The sequence below is a fragment of the Astyanax mexicanus genome, chromosome 17 (genome assembly GCF_023375975.1).
Source record: "Astyanax mexicanus isolate ESR-SI-001 chromosome 17, AstMex3_surface, whole genome shotgun sequence".
NCBI classification, from domain to species: domain Eukaryota; kingdom Metazoa; phylum Chordata; class Actinopteri; order Characiformes; family Acestrorhamphidae; genus Astyanax; species Astyanax mexicanus.
Genome location: NC_064424.1, coordinates 14,726,314 through 14,747,607, shown reverse-complemented (window position 1 = coordinate 14,747,607; position 21,294 = coordinate 14,726,314). Strand labels below are relative to the sequence as shown.

Genomic DNA, 21,294 nt, shown 5'->3' with positions numbered 1-21,294 from the left:
AAGTCTCATTACTCTGCTGAGATGAGCTCTTCACATTTCATCATGCTCACCAAGGTGACGTTGCGCTTGGCCCAAGAATATTATTAAGACAAATTTCTCCCCTTTTACTCATTTCCATAGCAACAGCCCGAGCCATAAGTATTACCTGGCGGTGGATCCGGTCTCGGGCGCTCTGCTCCTGTCAGACACCAACTCCAGACAGATCTACCGTGTGCGCTCGCTAAGCGGGGGGCACCCGCTGCTGGAGAATGCCCAGGTGGTGGCTGGAACGGGAGAGCAGTGTGTGCCCTTTGACGAGGCCCGCTGTGGCGATGGGGGCAAGGCTGTGGAGGCCACGCTGATGAGCCCCAGAGGTGAGAGGTTTACAGGCTTATTCCCATTCTCTGCATAAGACCTTGAAAATCATTGGAAAAGGACACAAAGGGGAAAATGTATTCATTTCATGGGATTGGTTCCACAATTCATTGTGGACGTGGTACTCCATTAACTTCTAGGTGTGCTTTGAAATGCTTAAACACTGTCTTTGTATTAGTTCCTTGTAGCTCATTAAAACTTGTCACATTCTGTTAAAATAGTTTGCAATCATGTTTACAAGATACTAAAATTAAGTGTGCCAAGCTAGTTTTAACATATAAGTTATAGCTTAAGTCTTACACTTACTTAATATGCGTAATAGATGTATGTTAAGAGACATTTAGAACAATCCACTTTATTCTGTGGCCGCATGTGTCAGTGTAACAGGTTAGGGTTTAAAAAAAAAAAAAAAAAGGTAAATCTAATAGCTGCACATTTATACAACACAGGGAGCTCTAACAGTCTCTACAGGAGGGTAAATTGGCATTAAGATACAGTATTTCTGTACAGGGTATTTTCAAAAATTGTCTGTTCAAATACAAAAGTAAATGATGATTAGTTAATAAATTATTGTATATATTGTAAATGAGACCCAGTTAGATGAATAAGACACACCAGGAATAAACAGTTTTACTGATGATAGCTGTATGTCACCAAAACAATTATTAGATAAATAAAAAATAACTTCACTTCTTTGTATATGTATTATTTTGGACTTACTTTGCTAATTGGCTGTAGAAGACAAACAGCATCAGTCACTTTACACACTACTTAGTAAAGATGCACCTTAAGCATCTGTGATGAGTCTATACTAAATCACTAAATGTCTGATTTAACACCCTAATCTACAACTCAGCTTAAGTTCAGTTGGCACAATTGGCAAAATTAAAATACAAAATTATATCTATATTCAAATATCCATAGCAAATTTATAGCGGTTTATAGCTATTTAAAAACACCAAATACTCTTTCCATTTATTACACTTAATAGTGTGTTGAATGAACAATAAAGAATTGTTACAGTATTATGATTTTTTTTTCTCCTATCATGATAGGTTGGCCATTTTAAAAATATTACTTTAGTTTTCTTACCACAGCAAGAAAGTGTTAAAATATTACAAAACTTGCAGTTAGATGTGATGTAATTGAGTTAACAGCATGACAGTGAAAACTAAGCCAGAAGTCTCCGGACTTCACCCATCACTTATATAGCTATGCCATGTTTACTGATGCCATGGAACTGGAAAATGCTTCTAAGACTGATGTTCTCTGGCGGGATTGCTAGACTGTACTCAGGGGTGGCTTGGCCTCCTTATCTCAGAGCAAAGCTCGGGCTGACATGATGACTGTGACAGCGTGACAGAGTGTACCAGACGAGTGGTGAAGCGGCTGTCTCTTTTTCAGATCTGAACTCTTCCACATGCAGGGTATTAATTAGACCTTTATGTTAAAGGTATAAGATCTGAGTTAGTATCCAAGTTATTCTATGTTGTCTTTGATTTTTAATACTGACTAACATGTTAAGACATTTTAAAGCAATGTTTCCAAAAAAAAAAAAAACACTTGTCAGCTTGGGTCTCTCACTCTCAGACTGTAAACGATGGTTTAGGCTACAGAACCTTCCTCTGTAAGAAACGGAATGTAAAGTAGTTTTCTGGCTTGTTTATCAGTATGAGGTTTAAGAATCATTTCACTGAATTTCACGGTTTCTGTTCTGTTTGTCACCCACAGGCATTGCAGTGGATAAAAACGGGCTCATGTACTTTGTGGATGCCACCATGATACGTAAGGTAGACCAGAACGGCATCATCTCCACTCTGATAAAGACCAATGACCTGACTGCAGTTCGGCCTCTCAGCTGTGACTCCAGCATGGACGTCAGCCAGGTTAGTCTAGATTCTACTCTTGCCTCCCTCTCTCCCGCTATACATACATTGCTGTGAAAAGTATTTACTACCTTACAGAATTCTTTGTTTTTGCTCTTTTTGTCATACTTGCTTTTTGTATTTACTCAGGTTAAAAAAATAGTAATTAAATAATTGCATTTATTAAGGGAAGGTAGGGAAGGTAATTGTAAGTGAATAATGTGAAAGACTGCCAGGTATTACAAACACTTGACATTTGTTGCTGCCAAGGGTGGCACAACCAAGTTATTAGGTTTAAGTGGCAAATAATTTGTAACATAGGGCCAGGTTTGTTTGATCATATTTTTTTTACCTTAATAAATAATTATCATTTAAAACTGTGTTGTATACTTACTTATGTTATCTGTCTTAAATTAATCTGAAAAAGTATGATAAAGCTTAAACAAAATCTGTAGAGGGGCAAATACTTTTTCACAGCACTATATAATTGTATACATTTCTTCATCTCTCTGTTCTTCTGTCTCACTCGAATAGTAGAGGTATATCACTCTACCATTCTATCTCACTGAGTCTGTGTTTCTTTCTGTCAATGTCTTTCTCTATCTCTTTTACACCTTCTCTATCTCACTATTTCTTGTGTGACAGACATGAAACAGACGAAATGTAAATTACCTGAGGCCCAGATGTTTGGAGAGATCTACTTCTCTCCGGAGAGCTCAACAGTCATTGATAAAAAAAAAAATAAAAAAAACAGATTTTCTTTGCTCTCTGTCTGGCTGCCTGCAAAAAGAAGAATTAGTCCATCACTGTGGAATTAGCTCTGGAATTGACCCATCAAGCTGATGAACAGTTTTCATCTTCTACAACATAATATTTTGAGTGCTATAAATCAGTTTAGTTGCAGTGTATTCTTAGTTTAAGAACTTGAGTTCTTAAATAACAGATTGTTCCAGCTGAAAAATTGGTTGGTTGCATCGTGTTCAAAGGCACTTCTTCAAAATAAATCATGCATTAAATAATCATATTTTAAGGCAGTAATAGCCTACTGTTAACTACATAACTAAATTTGAATGGTATTGAATATGCTTGTGTGTGTGTGTATGCCTAGGTACGTTTGGAGTGGCCCACGGACCTGGCCGTAAACCCCATGGACAATTCCCTGTATGTGCTGGAGAACAATGTGGTTCTGCGCATCACAGAGAACCACCAGGTGAGCATTGTGGCCGGTCGACCCATGCACTGTCAAGTGCCAGGCATCGACTACTCCCTCAGCAAGCTGGCCATTCACTCAGCACTGGAAAGTGCCACAGCAATCTCCATCTCGCACACCGGCGTGCTATACATTGCTGAGACAGATGAGAAGCGCATCAACCGGGTGCGGCAAGTCAGCGCCAGTGGAGAGATCTCATTACTGGCCGGTGCTGCATCTGAATGTGACTGCAAAAATGACGTCAACTGCAACTGCTTCTCTGGTGATGAGGGCTACGCAGCCGACGCCAACCTGAACTCTCCTGCCTCGCTGGCAGTCTCCCCTGATGGCACACTTTATATCGCAGACCTCAACAACATTCGTGTTCGAGGAGTCCACCGCAACCAGCCCAACTCTACGTCATCTGCTGCCGCCGGACGCTACGAGGTGGGCTCCTCCCTGGAGCAGGAGCTGTACTTGTTTAGCGAGGATGGCCTGCATCGGCAGACAGTGAGCCTCGTTACTGGCCTGCCTCTATACAACTTCAGCTATGGCATGGATGGAGAGCTGGCCTCTGTCACAGACAACTCAAACAACACACTAAAGATCAGAAGAGAGGCGGGTGGCTCAGTCCGGCTGGTGCTGTTGCCTGAGAATCAGGTGGTAACCTTGGGGATGGATGCAGCCGGCAGCCTGCGCTCTGTCTCTGCTCTTAACCAGGAGGTGGCAGTGCTGAGTTATGCTGGAAACACTGAACTGCTGGCCTCCAAGTCTGATGAGACTGGCTGGACCAACTTCTATGAGTAAGTGCATTAATTGTTCTAAATAATATAAATTATAGAATAACAGTCTTTGTGATGTGTTAAAACATAACACATTTACCATTTTATTACTTGTAACATGTTTTTCAAGTATATTTAAAATAAAAACAATACCAATTTCCAACCTGCCTACCCCTAGAATTAAACCGTTTTTTACTAGACATAAGTATTAAATAAATGAATGACCATCATAAAACACCACTGGAACATCATTTCTTACCTTGCAGATGTTCCTCTGAGTGAATGGGCAAAAAGTCCCTACAGAGGCACGCCAAGATCTTGTAAAAAGCCTACCAAAGAAAGGAGAAGTAAAAGCTGTTAAAGCTAGAAAAGGGGGACCAGGTCCATATAAAATGTTAACACACATGTAGGTTTTTCAACACTTTTCAATATAGTGTTTGTACTTCAAGCTTATTCATATACAAATAAAAAAGTTTAATTCTCTATGGAATAGGCACATTATATAAAACAGCATCACAATATTTTACACAGTCTGGCTCTTTCCACAGTGTAGACCACTTTTTTTGTATGTGCTCTTAGTGCCACCTTGTGTCTGCACACAGTTCTTCTCAAGGGAAACAAATACAAAGATATATCTATATATCTATATATATATAAATATATATATATATATTATTATTATTATTTATTTTATTTTTTTTGTCCTGTTCTTGCAGGTATGATAGTGAGGGACGCCTTACTAATGTGTCTTACCCCACTGGTATGGTGACCAGTCTGCACCGTGAGATGGAGCAGTCTATTAATATTGACATGGAGAGCTCAAACAGAGACGATGATGTCACTGTCATAACCAACCTATCATCAGTGGAGGCATCCTACACTGTGGTTCAGGGTAAGAGTATATTCTAAAAGGTTTAAAGTAAACATACAAAAAAAAAACATACAAAGATATACATGCACATTTATAAAGAAACATTTCTCACTGCTGTCTCCTGCTCCCAAAGCATGGGACATCTATTAAACACATAACTAGAACAAGCAGGTGACTTGAACCTCCCTTGACAGACTAGCAGTAGAGTTGCTGTATACTGATTGTCAAAAAATCAGTTGCACCTAGAAGGACTCGACGGACAGGAAAGAACACAACACTGAAAGTCTGAATCCTTAAGCCTTCTCTTTTATTTTGCTAGAAGTCAATCCTTTACTGTAACCCACCACTTGCCATCCTCCTTCCTCTGAGCCAGTAAAAAGGCTGCCTTTGTTGTTTACGCATGATAAATGAGTTTGAAAGCTTTTCCGAGCTGCCCTCGGATGCCCAGCACTTGTAAGCAGTGTTGTGAAATTTACTTAAAAGTTCCTGATGACTTTTGAATGTGTAAATGATTGCGTTTTCCAGGTGCATGACTGTGGAGAGCAGGGCCTGATGTGATTACAGCATGTAAATGGAACCGAAGGCAGTTGTGCTGCTTTTAGCCCAAACTAAAGCTTTTTATTCCCAGCAATCACATCAACCCACTTCTTATCTCTCACACACACACACACACACACACACGCTAGAATGCTACATTTTCCTCTAATGTACAGTGTGCAATCATATCAGCCCTAGAGCTTTATGGCAAATAAAACGAGAGGTTTCTTATTCCTAGTTTTACTTTCTAATATCTCCCTATTGCCCTTTCACAGACCAAGTCCGGAACAGCTATCAGATGTATTACAACGGCACCTTGCGGGTTTCTTATGCCAATGGCATGGGGATTAGCTTTCACACTGAGCCACACATCCTAGCAGGCTCAGTCAGTCCCACCATCGGGAGGCGCAACATTTCCCTGCCCACAGACAGTGGACTTAACTCCATTGAGTGGAGGATGAGGAAGGAGCTGACCAAAGGCAAAGTCACCGTGTTTGGAAGGAAACTGCGTGTAAGTCTGGATCAAGCTTTTAAAGCTGTCAATTTCTATTGGAAATAAATGAATTTATTACATTCATACTTGTTTAAATCAAAGATAAAAATTTGTTTGACTTTAGCCCAGGACTGAAAAAGTAATTAATCAGTGTATTTTTCCTAAACATCCCATAGGCTCACGGCAGGAACCTGCTCTCCATTGATTATGACCGCACCACAAGGACAGAGAAAGTGTATGATGACCACCGTAAATTTACACTTCGTATCATCTACGATGCTCAAGGCCGGCCTGCCACCTGGCTTCCCAGCAGCAGCCTGGCCCTGGTAAATGTGTCCTACTCACCCACTGGCTGCCTGGTGGGCTTGCAGAGGGGCAGCATGAGTGAGAAGAGTGAGTTTGACAGCTTCGGCCGCATCCTGTCCCGCACCTTTGTGGATGGGAAAGTGTGGAGTTTCAGCTACCTGGACAAGGTGACTTTTACAAAGTTTAAAAAACTGGTTGGTGGAAAACGTTCAATACTTTACTGCTAATCAATAGAAAATATTTGTTTTAGACTAGATTTCAACTAGTCTACCAGCCTCTAAAGTGCCTGCAGAGCAAAAAAAAAATGTTGGCTGATTCATAGGAAATTTTTAAAGTCACTATTGCCCGAGAAAATTTTTAAAATATTGCTGTAATAAAAAACAGAGGAAAGCGAATTAAGTACTTTATTGAACCATTAAACAAGTTATTGCTTAGTGGGCATCTATCGAAACCATATTGACCTATGTTTTTTCCTCTCTCTTTCTCTCTGTCCTCAGTCTATGGTGTTGCTTCTGCAGCAGAGTCAGAAACAGTATGTGTTTGAATTTGACACCTCTGGTCGGATCACAGCGGTCACCATGCCAAGCATGGCAAGGCACACCATGTCAACTCACGTGTCCGTGGGCTATATCCGCAACACCTACAATCCTCCAGAGAGCAATGCCACTGTGATCCATGACTTCACAGAGGATGGCCGTCCCCGGGCCACTTTCTACCTGGGCACGGGACGTCGCATGTTGTACAAGTACGGCAAGCTGGCCAAGCTCTCAGAGGTGCTGTATGACTCAACAGCAGTCACCTTTGGCTACGACGAGACGGCTGGCGTTCTCAAGATGGTTAACTTGCAAAGTGGTGGCTTTTCCTGCACTATTCGCTACCGAAAGCTCGGCCCCCTGGTAGACAAACAGATGTACCGCTTCTCTGAGGAAGGCATGGTGAATGCTCGCTTTGACTACACCTACCATGACAACAGCTTCCGAGTAGCTAGTGTGAAGCCAGTGATTGGAGAGACTCCCCTTCCTGTGGACCTCTATCGCTACGATGAAATCTCTGGCAAGGTGGAGCACTTTGGTAAATTTGGCATCATCTACTATGACATCAACCAGATCATCACCACAGCAGTCATGACACTCAGTAAGCACTTTGATGCCCACGGTCGTATTAAAGAGGTGCAGTATGAAATATTCCGCTCACTCATGTACTGGATGACCGTGCAGTACGACAGCATGGGACGCGTCATCAAACGCGAGCTCAAGATTGGGCCTTATGCTAACACCACACAATACCGGTATGAATATGATGGTGATGGCCAACTTGTAGGGGTCAAAGTTAATGACTGGTCCACTTGGCGCTATAGCTATGATCTCAATGGCAACCTCCATTTGCTCAACCCAGGCAACAGTGCCCGACTCCTGCCTCTGCGTTATGACCTGCGTGACCGCATCACACGCCTGGGAGATGTGCAGTACAAGCTGGATGAAGATGGGGTGCTGTGCCAAAGGGGATCAGATGTCTTTGAATATAATTCCAAAGGACTCCTAGAGAGAGCCTACAGTCGGACTGGAGAGGGCTGGAGTGTCCGCTACCGATACGATGGCCTAGGACGAAGAGTGTCACGCCGCACCATTAGTGGAGAACACCAGCAGTACTTCTACGCTGACCTCAACTACCCAGCCCGGGTGACCCATGTCTACAACCACACTCGAGCAGAGATCACGTCTTTCTATTATGACCTGCAGGGTCATCTGTTCGCCATGGAGGTGAGCAGCGGAGAGGAGTACTATATTGCTTCAGACAACACAGGTACTCCACTTGCCGTCTTCAGCAGTAATGGGCAGATGGTGAAGCAGCTTCAGTACACAGCATATGGTGAGATCTACCATGACTCCAACCCAGACTTTCAGCTGGCACTGGGATTCCACGGCGGCCTTTATGACCCCCTCACAAAGCTGGTACACTTTGCCCAAAGAGACTACGATGTACTGGCAGGGCGCTGGACTTCACCTGACCACACAATGTGGGCGAAAATGGGAAAGGAGCCAGCTCCTTTCAACCTGTATATGTTCAAGAACAACAATCCTCTCAGTGACATGATTGATGTTAAGAACTATGTGACAGGTGAGAATTTTTTGCATTCAGAATAATTCCAGAACATTCATTTTATGTCCTGTGATTTCAGATGGAAAAACAGTAGTGACCGGCGCTGTAGCCTGATCCTTCACCCTTCATATCTGAAGACCAGTGAAACATACTGAAACATACACATAAGATCTAATATCAAATATCACCCATTAATTCATCTCAGAAAACATTTAGCATCCAAGCCAACACCCTAACTGTACTGCTAACTGCTGTTTGGCTGCATTGAGCTGTTAGTTGCTTTCCAGTGTTCAGAGTTCAATAATTAAACGAATATAACAAACACGGTGCCATCCAACTGTAATCAAACTTAAGTGATTAATTTAGCTTATAAAACAGTTAGCATCACCAAATAGCTGATAGGCTAATCCACAAGTATATCTGCTAAAAACAAGACTACAGGCAACATCTCACCATGAAACTGCTTATCATTTAATTGTGCAATTACTCAAGCTTGTAAAAACAGTGAGACATTGTTAAAATGGCTGTAATTTTTTTTATAATTATTGTTGTAGCAATATTTTTGTTAAACCATTTGAAGATGAAAGTCTACACTTTAATCAAATACTGACTACTCCATTTCAATGTTGTGGTGTAGAGAGGCAAAATTATGATTGCTTTTGCATTCATTGACTGTTCTTTTCTGTGCTACAAGGATTTTGATAAAAACAACTCGAGTTTTTAATGGAAAATATTTTCATTCTTTTGGAAAAATAACTAATGCTTTCCTGTGTTTTCTTTGTAGATGTGAAGAGCTGGTTGGTGATGTTTGGTTTCCAGTTGAGTAATATCATACCTGGGTTTCCCAGGCACCCTTTGTATTTTGTTGACCCTCCATATGAACTGCTTTCCAGTCAGGACTGTGACAATGCCCAGGTAAGTTTACCTTAGCACTCAGGTTTAAATATTAAACCTATGTTGACTCTGTAGAAATCATATAAAAAAAATATATATATATATATATATATATATATATATATATATATATATATATATATATATATATAATGTGTATATATATTTATAATGGTTTTTTTTTTTATTTAAATCCAAAACCCGGTAAACCATGCACAACAAATTTTATTTTATTATTAAGTAACTGTGACATGCACAGTCATATGTTTATGAATATTATGACTGCCTCTTTGGTTCTACAGTCTATTTTATTAGTTCTATAATTACAGATTGAAGTTCTTTGTTTCTCTGCATACTTTACTCTTTATCCTCCATTACTGGTTAGGACCAGAACAGAGCAGGTGTTATTTGGGTGGTTGGTAATTTTCAGCACTGCAAGGACACTGAAATGGTGGTATAAGTTTGTGTTAGTGCTGGTATTAGAGGATCAGACACACTGTTGGATGAGTATTCCTGGGTGGTTGATTAATCTCAGTCCAGCAGTGTTTTACAACTCCAGCAGCACTGTTCTGTTTGATCCACTCAATGAATTTCACTAACACCATGCCAGTGTCACTACAGTGCCAGAAATTTCCTACTGATAGAATAGACAGCAAAAACTAAATGAACAAGAAGGTGGTCATAATATTGTGATATGTCTGCATATAATGTGTGTAGAGTACTGAAAGTAATCTTGATTATATATTTACAATTAAGCTCTTTAAAGTAAATGATGCAAAAGATTTTGATATTTTTAAAAATGATTGATCTATTTTTTTCTGTAAGGCAGCTATTTTACACCAACATGCACACCTGTATCTTCACAGCTATTTACTGGAGTCCAGCATTCAGTGGAACGTCACAACCAGGCTTTCATGGCTTTAGAAGGCAGACTGCTCAACAAACAACGGCGGGCCAAGCATGACAAGCCAGGCTACTGGTTCGGTACCAGCACCCCCATCGTGGGAAAGGGCATGATGCTGGCCATTCGAGATGGTCATGTGCTGACATCTGTGTCCAGCGCAGCCAGCGAGGACAGCCGAAAGATTGCACAGATCCTGAGCAACACCATCTACCTGGAAGGTACACATTACACCATCGACGGACGTGACTGGCACTTCTTCGTAAAATTGGGGCTGGCCGATGGTGACCTGCTGGCTCTGGGCTTTAGCAGTGGGCGGAAGACACTAGAGAACGGTGTCAACGTAACAGTCAGCGGGCGCTCACGAAGAGGCGTTACGATGGAAATCCATACAGCAACGTTAGCTTTTAGCATTCGCTACGGGCTGACACCGGAGGTACTAGAAAAGGAACGTGCACGAGTGCTGGAACAGGCCCATCAGAGAGCGATGGCCAGGGCGTGGGCCAGGGAGCAGCAGCAGGTGCAGGAGGGCAGGGACGGGGGCCGTGCATGGACAGAAAGCGAGAAGCAGCAGCTGCTGGCTGTGGGAAAGGTCCCAGCATACGAGGGCTATTACGTTCTGCCTGTGGAGCAGTATCCTGAACTCGCAGACAGTAGCACTAACGTTCAGTTCCTCAAACAGAACGAGATGGGAAAGAGGTAACAGCCCAGGCTGCTGCAGCCACTACCCCCTCCCTCATCTCCCAAGGAGAGAGCAGAGACCTAATCCAGGGAGAGCTGCAGGCACCTTTCACAAAAGACTATCCACATGGAAAAACTGCAGCCGATGGCCAAAACCTACTCGATTTGTAAAAGCACCTGTAACTACACAAACTGTCCTTTTTTTCTAAGTGAATTTAGACTTTTTAGGAAAAATGGCATATTTTTAAGTCATTTTGGGATGTGTATAAATTGCTGTGATGTTTGTGTAACATCCAGGCTTGTATTTTCTGACCTCCATATCAAGACTCCTGAGGCACTTAAGTCGCCAGCTCAGGCATCAGAATACATTAATGCTACTTAAAATTGCCATCACTTGGCCATATATCAACCCCAAGGACAATAAACCACGCAGGATTCATTTCAAGTACTTGTTTAAAAGGAACTTTGATGTTGCTCATTTTAACCTTTCATCCTCTCATCTTAAAGACTTAATGTAATGTATGTAGATTTGACTTGTACTATGGCGAGCTGCTCTGAAGAGCCCTTCACTGGGATGCACCTTTGAAGTGCCGATCAAGTGTGGCTTCAATGGTTTCTGTCCTTTTCAGTTTGCACTATATGACAATCACGAGGAGATGGACGTTAAAGCAAACGAGCTACCGGCCACCAATCTCCACAAAGGTTGATCATTTTTATTTACCCTTTGTATGATATGTAATAAAAGCGCAATTAAGATTTTTTTTATGGATTTTAATTTGCAGCCAAGCAGTGGGATTACAGAAAGCTAATATATGTTGTCTTTTCAGATTGTTTAATGCTTTAAATTAAGTCTTTGAAACTGTGAAACACATATTGCGCTCATACTGTATGTAAAACTTTGTCGTCAATTAGAAAGACTGGATTCAGATCCAGGGTGTACATTTATTTAAAGAAGTGACTGTCATCATGTTTGGAAAATAATCCATGGCAAGGAACATCCATGGAAACAGGTTTGTGTGACATTTGAGTACTCAGAGCTCCAGCATCTATAGAACTTTTTTTTTCTTTCTTTCTTTTTCAATTGGGTTTCATTACTGTTGAACCAGAATCTCTCCCCCTCACTGTGAAGCACCGCAGTGTGGATGTTGAGACATACTTTAACTAGTGCAAAAACACGCTCGGACACTGGAGGACAGAGATTGTTTAGGAGTTTTCTGAAAAAATAAACAGTTCCATTTTTACATGCTCTGTGCTTTTTTTTTCTCACATCACATTTGAACTGGGTTCTGTTTTGAGCTTATACACACAGCAGCAAACTACCCTGTACTACTGTATTGGTTTAGCCAAGACTATTTGTAATTTAAAATTTGGTGTCTATAAGGTGCACCACTCGTAGTCACACCTGTTATTATTTAATAATATTGAGATATTGTTTTATAAGCTCCCATTTAATCAGTAGTAACCAAGGGTCTCATTTACCAACTAAAAATAAAAATCTATAAAAACTCATCTACCATAACTAACTGTATGCTCAGTTTATGAAGAAAATTGTCTATATCTATATAAAATTATAGTTGTGAACAATGCTCCTATCATTAATAGGATGTATATTTCCCTCTGCAAATTTAAGAAACTACATTGTTAGAATCCAACATAGTTTGATGGACAATATATTGATATTTTGCGTGAAACAAAAATGCACCTAAAATCTAATTGTTTTATTATTGCATAATAATGTTTTATTTATTATGTAGCCCACTAGTGTTGTTATTTATTACCTACCTTAAACATTTAGCCATCATTGGTAACACATCACTACAATTGGACCTAAATTTATTGCTTCCATCATTAACGTATGTAAACTGCACAATTAAATTAAATTTTAGCTGAGGAGCAAATGAATGAATAACAGGCATAGATTAAAAAGCTTCTTGTAATTAACATTAGTCAGTAACAGATTCTGTAAATACTGTAATATCTCTTACAACTCTAGAGCAATTTATTACAGCCACACCTTTATTCACCTAAAAATTATAAAACTATAGATAGTCGCACCGACCAGAGGTTATTTTCAGAAGAATGTAGACCACTCAAATATGTCTTAGAGTAACTATATTATTTTTTACATTAATAGCTGAAATATGTTGCTCTGTAATAAAAAAAAATATACCAGCCCTGATCGAACTGCTTAAAATAGATGTACATATGAATAGCTTGGATGCTAACTGTTTTGCGAGAGGATATTTGATGTGTGAACCTGTGCTGGCTAGATATGGTAAGTTGTGCTGTTTGATATAATATGCAAGCCTGTCAATTCACACACATTGGGACAACGCGATTACATGTTGTTGCACTTGGGGTTTATATTTCTTTATATGAAACCAAACCGAACAAAGGGTTAAAAGGTTGTAAAAACATTCATTAACAAATGTCTACTGTAGATAGTTATTAATCACAGTGTTTAAAAGTATTTCTAACACTCATGCCTATTGAATCAGACATCAGATTTATTCTTAATACTGCTTTGTTGCTGTTTTAAGATTGTGACAGATGAGCTTTGGATTGTAAGTATGGGTAAAAACTATTTAAAGAGAAGAACTGTACAGACACTGGTATTATATATGCTATTTTGAAAGTAGCAGGAATTGCAATGAAATGTTTTTCAGGCTCAGCACTGTTCAGGATGTGTCTGGATTGGTCCACCAGCCAAGGAAATGTTAAGCTGAGTGGATTGTGAACTTAGAGTAGAGTGCACAGCTCATCACAGCTGGACAGATATGGAGTGTAGCACAAGATGACCTTGCAGAACGTCAGCAAAAGCTGCGGCTGCAGTCGGCTACAGAGAAGAACAGGATGTCTGGTGCAGCGAATTCTGACTGGTTCCAGTCTCTGGGCAAGCCCCTTTCCAAACATCTATCATATAATACAGATCTCTGCCTGTGTGAAGACCCACATAAAAATTCGATTAACAGTAATATATGGATTTAAAATGACATAACATTAGAATATATGAAATTCCCTTCAAATGGTCATGACCCCCAGGACCACCACAGAGAAGCTATTATTTGGTGATGTCATTTTCAGCACTAGAGTGACACTCGCGCCATCCCCTCTCTCTTTCTCTGAGATATTATAATACAGTACAAAAGGATCTAATCTGCAAGACCTAAAGCACACTAAACTATTATTACTGTCCCCTCACAAAAATACTAGAGAATTCCAACATAAAAAAACATTATATAATTTTTAAGTGATTGATATCACTATTATAATTTATTTTTTCCAATCTAATGTTGATAATCTTTAAAAAGAAGTCTTTAAAACTGAAATGCATCCAGTAATATGCTGGATGCATATTAATTATAGTTTAAGCAGTTAAAATAATGCTGTTGTTTTTGTTTTTAATAAAGCGCCACAATCATGTGCATTGTTTGTTCCAACTAGATCCAAAAGTATGTCTCTCATGATGACAGTATGAGAAAGAGATTACACTCATTTTGGCAGCAAAATAAATGCATTGTTTAAGAATAAACATCACTTTTTGTATTTTTTGTTTGCAATTTAGCAAAAGGTATCGAAAAATACTGTTTGGTTATCGGTATTGAATTCAAGGTTCTGTACTGTTATAATTTTCAAACGATACCCAGCCCTAGCCAGGATTGGTCCTGCAGTGCTGAGAATGAACCAAATAATAGCTGCCCAGTGGTGGTCCTGTCGGGTCCTGACGGTTGAAATACAGGGTAAAACAACAAACTGCTGCTATAAGCTCAGTGGAGCTGAAAAAAAGGTAATAGGTAATGGGTGTAGATCATTATGTTTTGTTTGTTCGCTATATACCCACATACACGCTATACACACAGTACAAATACTTCTAAATATATGCCCAGTACTTGTATATATCACTTTTCTGAAGGCGGGTAGTGTTTTTGTGTTTAGTGGAAGCATGTGCAAAAGCTGGATCGTTATTCTCAATCAGCTTCACGCCTCCATGTGGCCAGTGGATCCATTTGGGAATGGATTTGCTCAGCATGCTTCTGCCATAGGGCCCGTGTTGTGCAGGAAGGGCTCCATTAACACAGCAGTAAACGCTGCCTAGTGCTGTGGCCTGTTCAGTCAACAGAGCGTGTGCAGAATACAATAAGCTGTTTGAAGAACAGATCAACTATCAGACAGCTCAAAACTACAATATGAAGCAGTGCAGACAGCACCTGAGAAATCTCAAGACTGTGAAATTCAATGCATCTCTAATGTTTTGTGTGTTCTGTGTCAGTGAGGATCTGCTGACGCTTTCACAGGTACAGGCCCTACAAAGCAGAACCGTAGGAGGAACAGATGGAGATAAGAAATGCCAGCCTGGAGACTTTACTGAGATATGCAGCGCACACTTCTACACCACAACAGCAGCAGCAGACTTTAAACTTACATTTAATCAAATGCTTAATGGCCATTTGTGTCATTTGGCCCTCAAAAACTTTCAAATCCCTAAGACTTAATTGCTGTAATGTCTGTACTAAAACTAGTGTTGCTACTTTTAGAAAAGACAAAATCACTGATCTCGTATATGCGCCTGGTAACACACTTTTTGCTAGTGGCTAAAAGAAATATATATATTTATTTATAATGCTACTTTAAAAATGGGTGTGTCCTAAATCAGTATATATTGATAAAATGCCAGCGCAAAACTGCATTTCCCAGCAACATTAGTTATAATACAAACATTATAAAAGTGCACTGATTTTGTCTATTCACCTAATATAATATCTGTTGCTAGTGGCTAATAGAAATTTATATTTTTTATAATGCTACTTTCAATAAACAGGTATGTGCCTGAGTTGATACTGATAAAATGCCATTGCAAAATTCTACTTTTAGTATAGATACTAAAGCCAAACCTCTGAAATCCACAGATTTTTCTAGAACAAGACTTTGTAACAGTGGCTAAAAGAAATACATTTTCCTTTAAAATATTACTTATATTAAATATTAAATTATATTATTCGACATATTTACATACGTTCATTGATATATTTGAAATACTGGTAACATTTTACAATGGGGTACATCTATTAACAGTACTCATGACAGTAATAAACAGTGTAAAATGGATACGTAATTTCTCGACGACTGACACTAATTAAGGACATTATTAAACCACTCAAATTTTTTAAAGTAATTACTCACGTAATTACTCACGTCCTTAATAATTAACAGGATCTACAACAGAATATATTAATATATTTTCAGTAACAATGCAAAGTTTCTCAAAGAGTCGTGTGTATTATTATTATTATTACTACGACATTCTATTCTACTGCATTGCATTGTATTATTATTATTGTTGTTGTATTAATGATATAAATGCATTTGTTGAGGGCCAGCTGTAAACTGGGAGTATAATCAAACTGCATGGCTAAAGATGCTTTCATTTGCTTACATTTTTCTTATAATTAGATTTATTTAATAAAATAGTGTTCTCTGTTAAAATAGCAAGCTAATCGACATTAATTAAATAAAACTAGTAACAATTTACAGTCTTACATGCTGTTATCCATGTCATGCTACTATAATAATTAAATACACGCAGGCTTTTATTTAGAAGGGAAAGTCACATAACTGTCCAGCAACTGTTGCTCATTTCACTGAACTCTGAGACAGTTACGATGACTCAAACACACATAGCTGTTTCTGTTTAATTTGTACTGTAATACAAGTCTTAGTGTGACCCAGACTTGAGATGATTGCTCTGTTAAGTGTTGTGTGTCAAGACGTTTCTGTTGGTGTGACAACACACCAGAAGAGGTTTCAAAATATCTGCAAGCCCAACAGTTCCAATGAAACTCAAAACTTGTAATCGTTCATTTTGAGGATGGACTGTTAATAAATAATAGTGTAGGAGCGATAGCCACTGGAATATAATTTACACTTACACAACGGCTTCACCACCTTAAACACTTCACAGCACCACAGTACACAAACACCAAACAAACTCTCAAGCTGAAAGTAAAAGGTGACCACATACTAAAAGTTGTATACTGTGTAGTATTCATTTAAATCCCCTAAATACACCAATAAAAGTTCCTGACTACTGTATTTCACCTAGCATTAAGTATTTATATCTGAGTGCTAGGTAAGTTGAATCCTTCAAAGCAATATTTTCACTGAAAATTACAAATCTTATGAACAGTTTGTAGCTCTCTACATTTTAATGCACAAAAACGTATTTTTTCACGTTTTTTTAACTAATATGAACTTTATGGTCGTGTTTTCATATTGTGAAAAAAAGAACTATTTAATTTTAAGTAATTACATAATTTAATAGAACAGGATAAGACATTTAATAGGTTTTGTCGCAGATTAGTTTTAATTAGTCTTATGGCTATACAAGGGTATTCTGTTTTGTTAAAATTAATTTAGAGAAGAACTGAATGGTACAACTGAAACCAGACATTATCTAACTTTAATTTTTTTCAATTTACATAATTATTTTTTTTTTTCAGTTACATAAAATAACTTGTTTAAACTGAACTGTTAAACCAAAGCTTTCATACCCGATCTTGTTTACACTGATCCAAGGCTACCGCTGTCCCAACACTCATGCTGACTTAGAGATTTTTTTCAGATTTACCGTGTAATTATTTGACGGACATATGAATGTTTTGGAGCCAACTGCACATTAAAAGCAGAGCTAGATGCCACATTAACCTCTTCAGACAAATTTGGTCATTTTGTCTAATTTTGGGCTCTAATATTTCCATGACGCTGAAAATGAATTCAGATATAAACACAGAAATACACAATTAGAAAAATCTAAACATGACGAACAGTGACCAGCAGTTTAGCCTGGTGGTGGAGTTCTAACCTTTATAATTGAAGACCACAGAAAACATACATATCTTATCAAACAGCAGAATTCACCATATCTAACCAGCACAGTAACATCAGTCTGATATCAAACATAAGTAATTCATTTATCTCTGAAAACAGTAAGCATCCAAGCTAACACCCTCCAATCCTTACTGCTGAGTTTGGCCATTAGCTAGCATTGGGCCCCTAGCTGCATTTCAGTGTTCTAAGGTCAATAACTAAAAACTGGAGAGAACTGCAGCCATAATCCACATATAGCCAATTATAGAACCTACTAATGTAACCACCACAGAGCCAACCATCTGTTTATAAACATCAGCCATTAATTCAGCTCAAAAACACAGTTAGCTTCACCAGTTAGCTGTTAACAACTGATCGCAAATTCGCCATTTTGGATTTCATAATAAAAAAGAAAATATAACTAAATATAAAATATTTGTATTTTATTATTACGAAGCAACATATTTCAGCTATCAAAGTAAAAAATGTCTTAAAGGTGTAGATATTTGAGTAGACTAGCTAGAGTCTCGTAAAAAAATGATTTAGATTAAATAATCACAGAGCCTGTAATCAATTACATTCCCTTTTTTTAAACAACTGACTGCACTACTTAAAACCTAATAATCCAAAATGTGACAAAAAAAATAGAAAAAATACAACAGAATCACAATTAAGTAAACAGTTAAGGTCTCTACTAATTTCGGCTGCCTCTAAACAAACACTCGAAATCTAAATTGCCTGTAAATAAATATATCTAACTCACCCAAAAAAATGGATTTATAAACTATGGGCAGATAAATGTCCAAGACTCATTTATTCTTAAAAGATAATTCTAATAAAAACACTTAAAATATAGCTCATATATTTATTATTTTAATGATATTAATCTGGCTAATATTTTGCTCTGCAGTTAAAGAGCACGGTGGTCTGCAGTGTGTAATGTGTTGTGTGTTGGGTAATTAGTGGTGTTTGTAAGCTCTGTTACTCACCCTACAGGCTGAGATTGGTTTAAGCACTTTTTAAAACCAACCTAGTTAGCTATGGGGGGTAAATCCTGCCAAAAATAAAACACTAAAATGAAAATACCATTTTGTGCAGTCTTTTTCTAGACATTTAATAATAATTTGACAAAATAAAAAAAAATAAAAAATTCTTCACTTGAGCACAGGTCTTATGTGACAAAAATAAAATAAAAATTAAAAAGGCTTTTAGCCATTTCATATTTATTACCATACGTGTATTTCACAGTCAAATCTGAAATAATAAAAAAAAACCTACTAGGAAAAGAAAAATAAAAGCTTTACTTTGGTCTTGCCTTTTCTTGAAGACCTGCATAATAAATGTCAAAATCAAAATGCTACGGTAGCGTTCCTATTTATTTATTTTTCCTTGCAGTAGGCTACATGTCTGACAGAATTAAAATGAAAACACAAAATGGAAAAATGTGTGGATTGCGCATGTGTCAAAATAAAAAGGTAGACACAAAGGAAGATTAACCTATCTGGCAGCTTTACCTTAATGGCACTTTAATTGTACTTTTTTCAATATTTTTTATACATACAAAAAATACAAAAAGCGATAATTATTTTAAGAATTATTTTCACACAAAATATTTAACTGCCGACATGAATAATCTCCTTCTCATACTGTCACCATGAGAGGTTTATTAAGAACAAAAACAGCAGCATTACTTTGACTGCTTACACTGCAAACCCTAAGCTAGACTGGAGAGAGAGAGAGAGAGAGAGACTAAGTCAAAGAGCGTGTGAGTAAGAGAGTGAGAGTGACATAGAGAGAAACAGAATGAGTGAGAGAACACGTGAGAGAGTGTGAGACAGATCGAGCGCTTGTTTCTGTGCGTTTTTTTACTTCGCTGCACGAGCTCTCCGCGTTTTATGCAAAGTATCAAAAACAGCCAACAATTTTTTTTTTTTTTTAGACATTTTGGTCAATGCCTTTTTGGAATCGAATTTCGATACCCAGCTCAACATGTTTATAACCCGTGTTCAAGAAAAAAAAAAATAAGATGCAAATGAAGTGATTTAATTTTGTTTTTTAATTTCGTCATAATGTTTTTTTTACACGTTTAAAAAAAAGCGCAAACCGGTATTTGCTTTTCCATTTTAGCGTTTTCATTTCGTTTTTACTTTTGGCAGGCCTAGCCTCCCAATAATTAGCTAATTAGCTTATTAGCTAACTTAACTAAAACTCCGGCTGTGAGGGTATGTGAAGGCCTGTAGCTACAGCGCTGCACGGTGGAGGACCTCAGAAAGGGTGGAAACAACAGAAAAAAGAGCTGCTTATCGAGCACTGGTGTTGTATTGTGTTGTGTGTTTGGCGGTGTTTGTTAGCTCTGTTACTCACCCTACAGACTGAGCGCCGCTCTGTAGAAAGTGGTGTTGGCCGGGTAGTGGAGTTAAACTCTTCATTCTCCTTCCTGAACGAGACGCGTTAGGCCTAAACGTTTAAATTTACACATATGAACGGAAAACGTCGAAAAACGCTGAGCTCAACCTGTTGTCCCGGAACGCTGTTGCTAACGAGCAGTGAGTGGCTGCAGCTGCAGCTAAGCTCTTCCACCTAGCGGCTTAACGAGGAACTGCAGCGCCCTGAGGCCGAGCCCTTTGAGGGAGCCCTTAATGAATAGTGATGAATGGAGCTGATCAGATATAAACTCAAATAAAAAATAAAATAGTTACTAAACTATTATTGTTCTATACTGAAGAAGAAACAGAGCCTTTAAGGTGATATCATGTTAAAAAAATGCGTGGCAACGACTTATTTAGCCATGGGAATGAGATCCTAAGGCTTGGCCACGACACTGCAAGAGACCCCAAAATATCGCTATAATTAATTTCCAAGATGAAAAGATTACTCTTGGATTGGAGCTTTGATGTAATATTCAGTCTTCTTCATGGGCATTAATTTACAGAAAAGCAAGCTTTATTATTCTCTGGCTACGACTTAATTATCTCCTTCCCACGCCATAGGATCTCATTCCCACACCTTAAGAAGTTGTGGCCAAACATAATTTTTTTTAACATGATGCCACCTTAGGGCCTCCATAGAAAGAAACAAATGCGCTAAGTATAAATAAATAGGTGAATTAACTACAGCATTGCCCTTAGAACTATTACTTATCTAGGAAAATAACAAATTGCCCAGGTATAGATAAATGGTTAGGTGCATTATCTACAACATTGCTTTCAGAAATAAGAAACTTTTTTTTCCCCTTTTTTTTATTGTTTGTTAATGGGTTTTGTGTTTGGATGTGTTTCTAAACAGTGGTGTAAGCATTTTAATTTGTTGTTATCAATAATGATAATGTTGGCAAAAATATATATATTAACTAATCACTTAGCCAGGATCTTCCATCAATTTTAGAAAATAAAATGAAGCATTTTGCTAAAAAGCTAAGAAAACTTACCTTTATGTTTCCATTCTTCTTTAGTAAAGG

General features: G+C 38.3%; 1 protein-coding gene and 1 long non-coding RNA gene across 7 annotated transcripts in view; one reads left to right on the top strand and one right to left on the bottom strand.

Moving 5' to 3' along the window:
* The window catches only part of tenm2b (teneurin transmembrane protein 2b), a 386,378-nt gene extending 374,164 nt beyond the window's left edge, over positions 1-12,214 (top strand). For all 6 annotated transcript variants that reach the window (XM_049466164.1, XM_022676169.2, XM_049466163.1 and 3 more), the window contains 9 exons: positions 121-353; positions 2,086-2,240; positions 3,328-4,211; positions 4,907-5,082; positions 5,874-6,109; positions 6,268-6,564; positions 6,895-8,515; positions 9,282-9,412; positions 10,258-12,214. In XM_049466164.1, coding sequence (XP_049322121.1) covers positions 121-353; positions 2,086-2,240; positions 3,328-4,211; positions 4,907-5,082; positions 5,874-6,109; positions 6,268-6,564; positions 6,895-8,515; positions 9,282-9,412; positions 10,258-10,995 — 4,471 coding nt within the window. In that variant the 3' untranslated portion in view covers positions 10,996-12,214. The remainder of the gene's footprint in view (positions 1-120; positions 354-2,085; positions 2,241-3,327; positions 4,212-4,906; positions 5,083-5,873; positions 6,110-6,267; positions 6,565-6,894; positions 8,516-9,281; positions 9,413-10,257) is intronic.
* Positions 256-20,568, bottom strand: LOC125782370 (uncharacterized). Its single transcript, XR_007425010.1, has 4 exons — positions 20,202-20,568; positions 4,450-4,519; positions 2,892-2,999; positions 256-394 (listed from the first exon to the last, which is right to left on the bottom strand). It is a non-coding gene; the product is annotated as an uncharacterized LOC125782370 (long non-coding RNA).
* Positions 20,569-21,294: the final 726 nt, after the last annotated feature.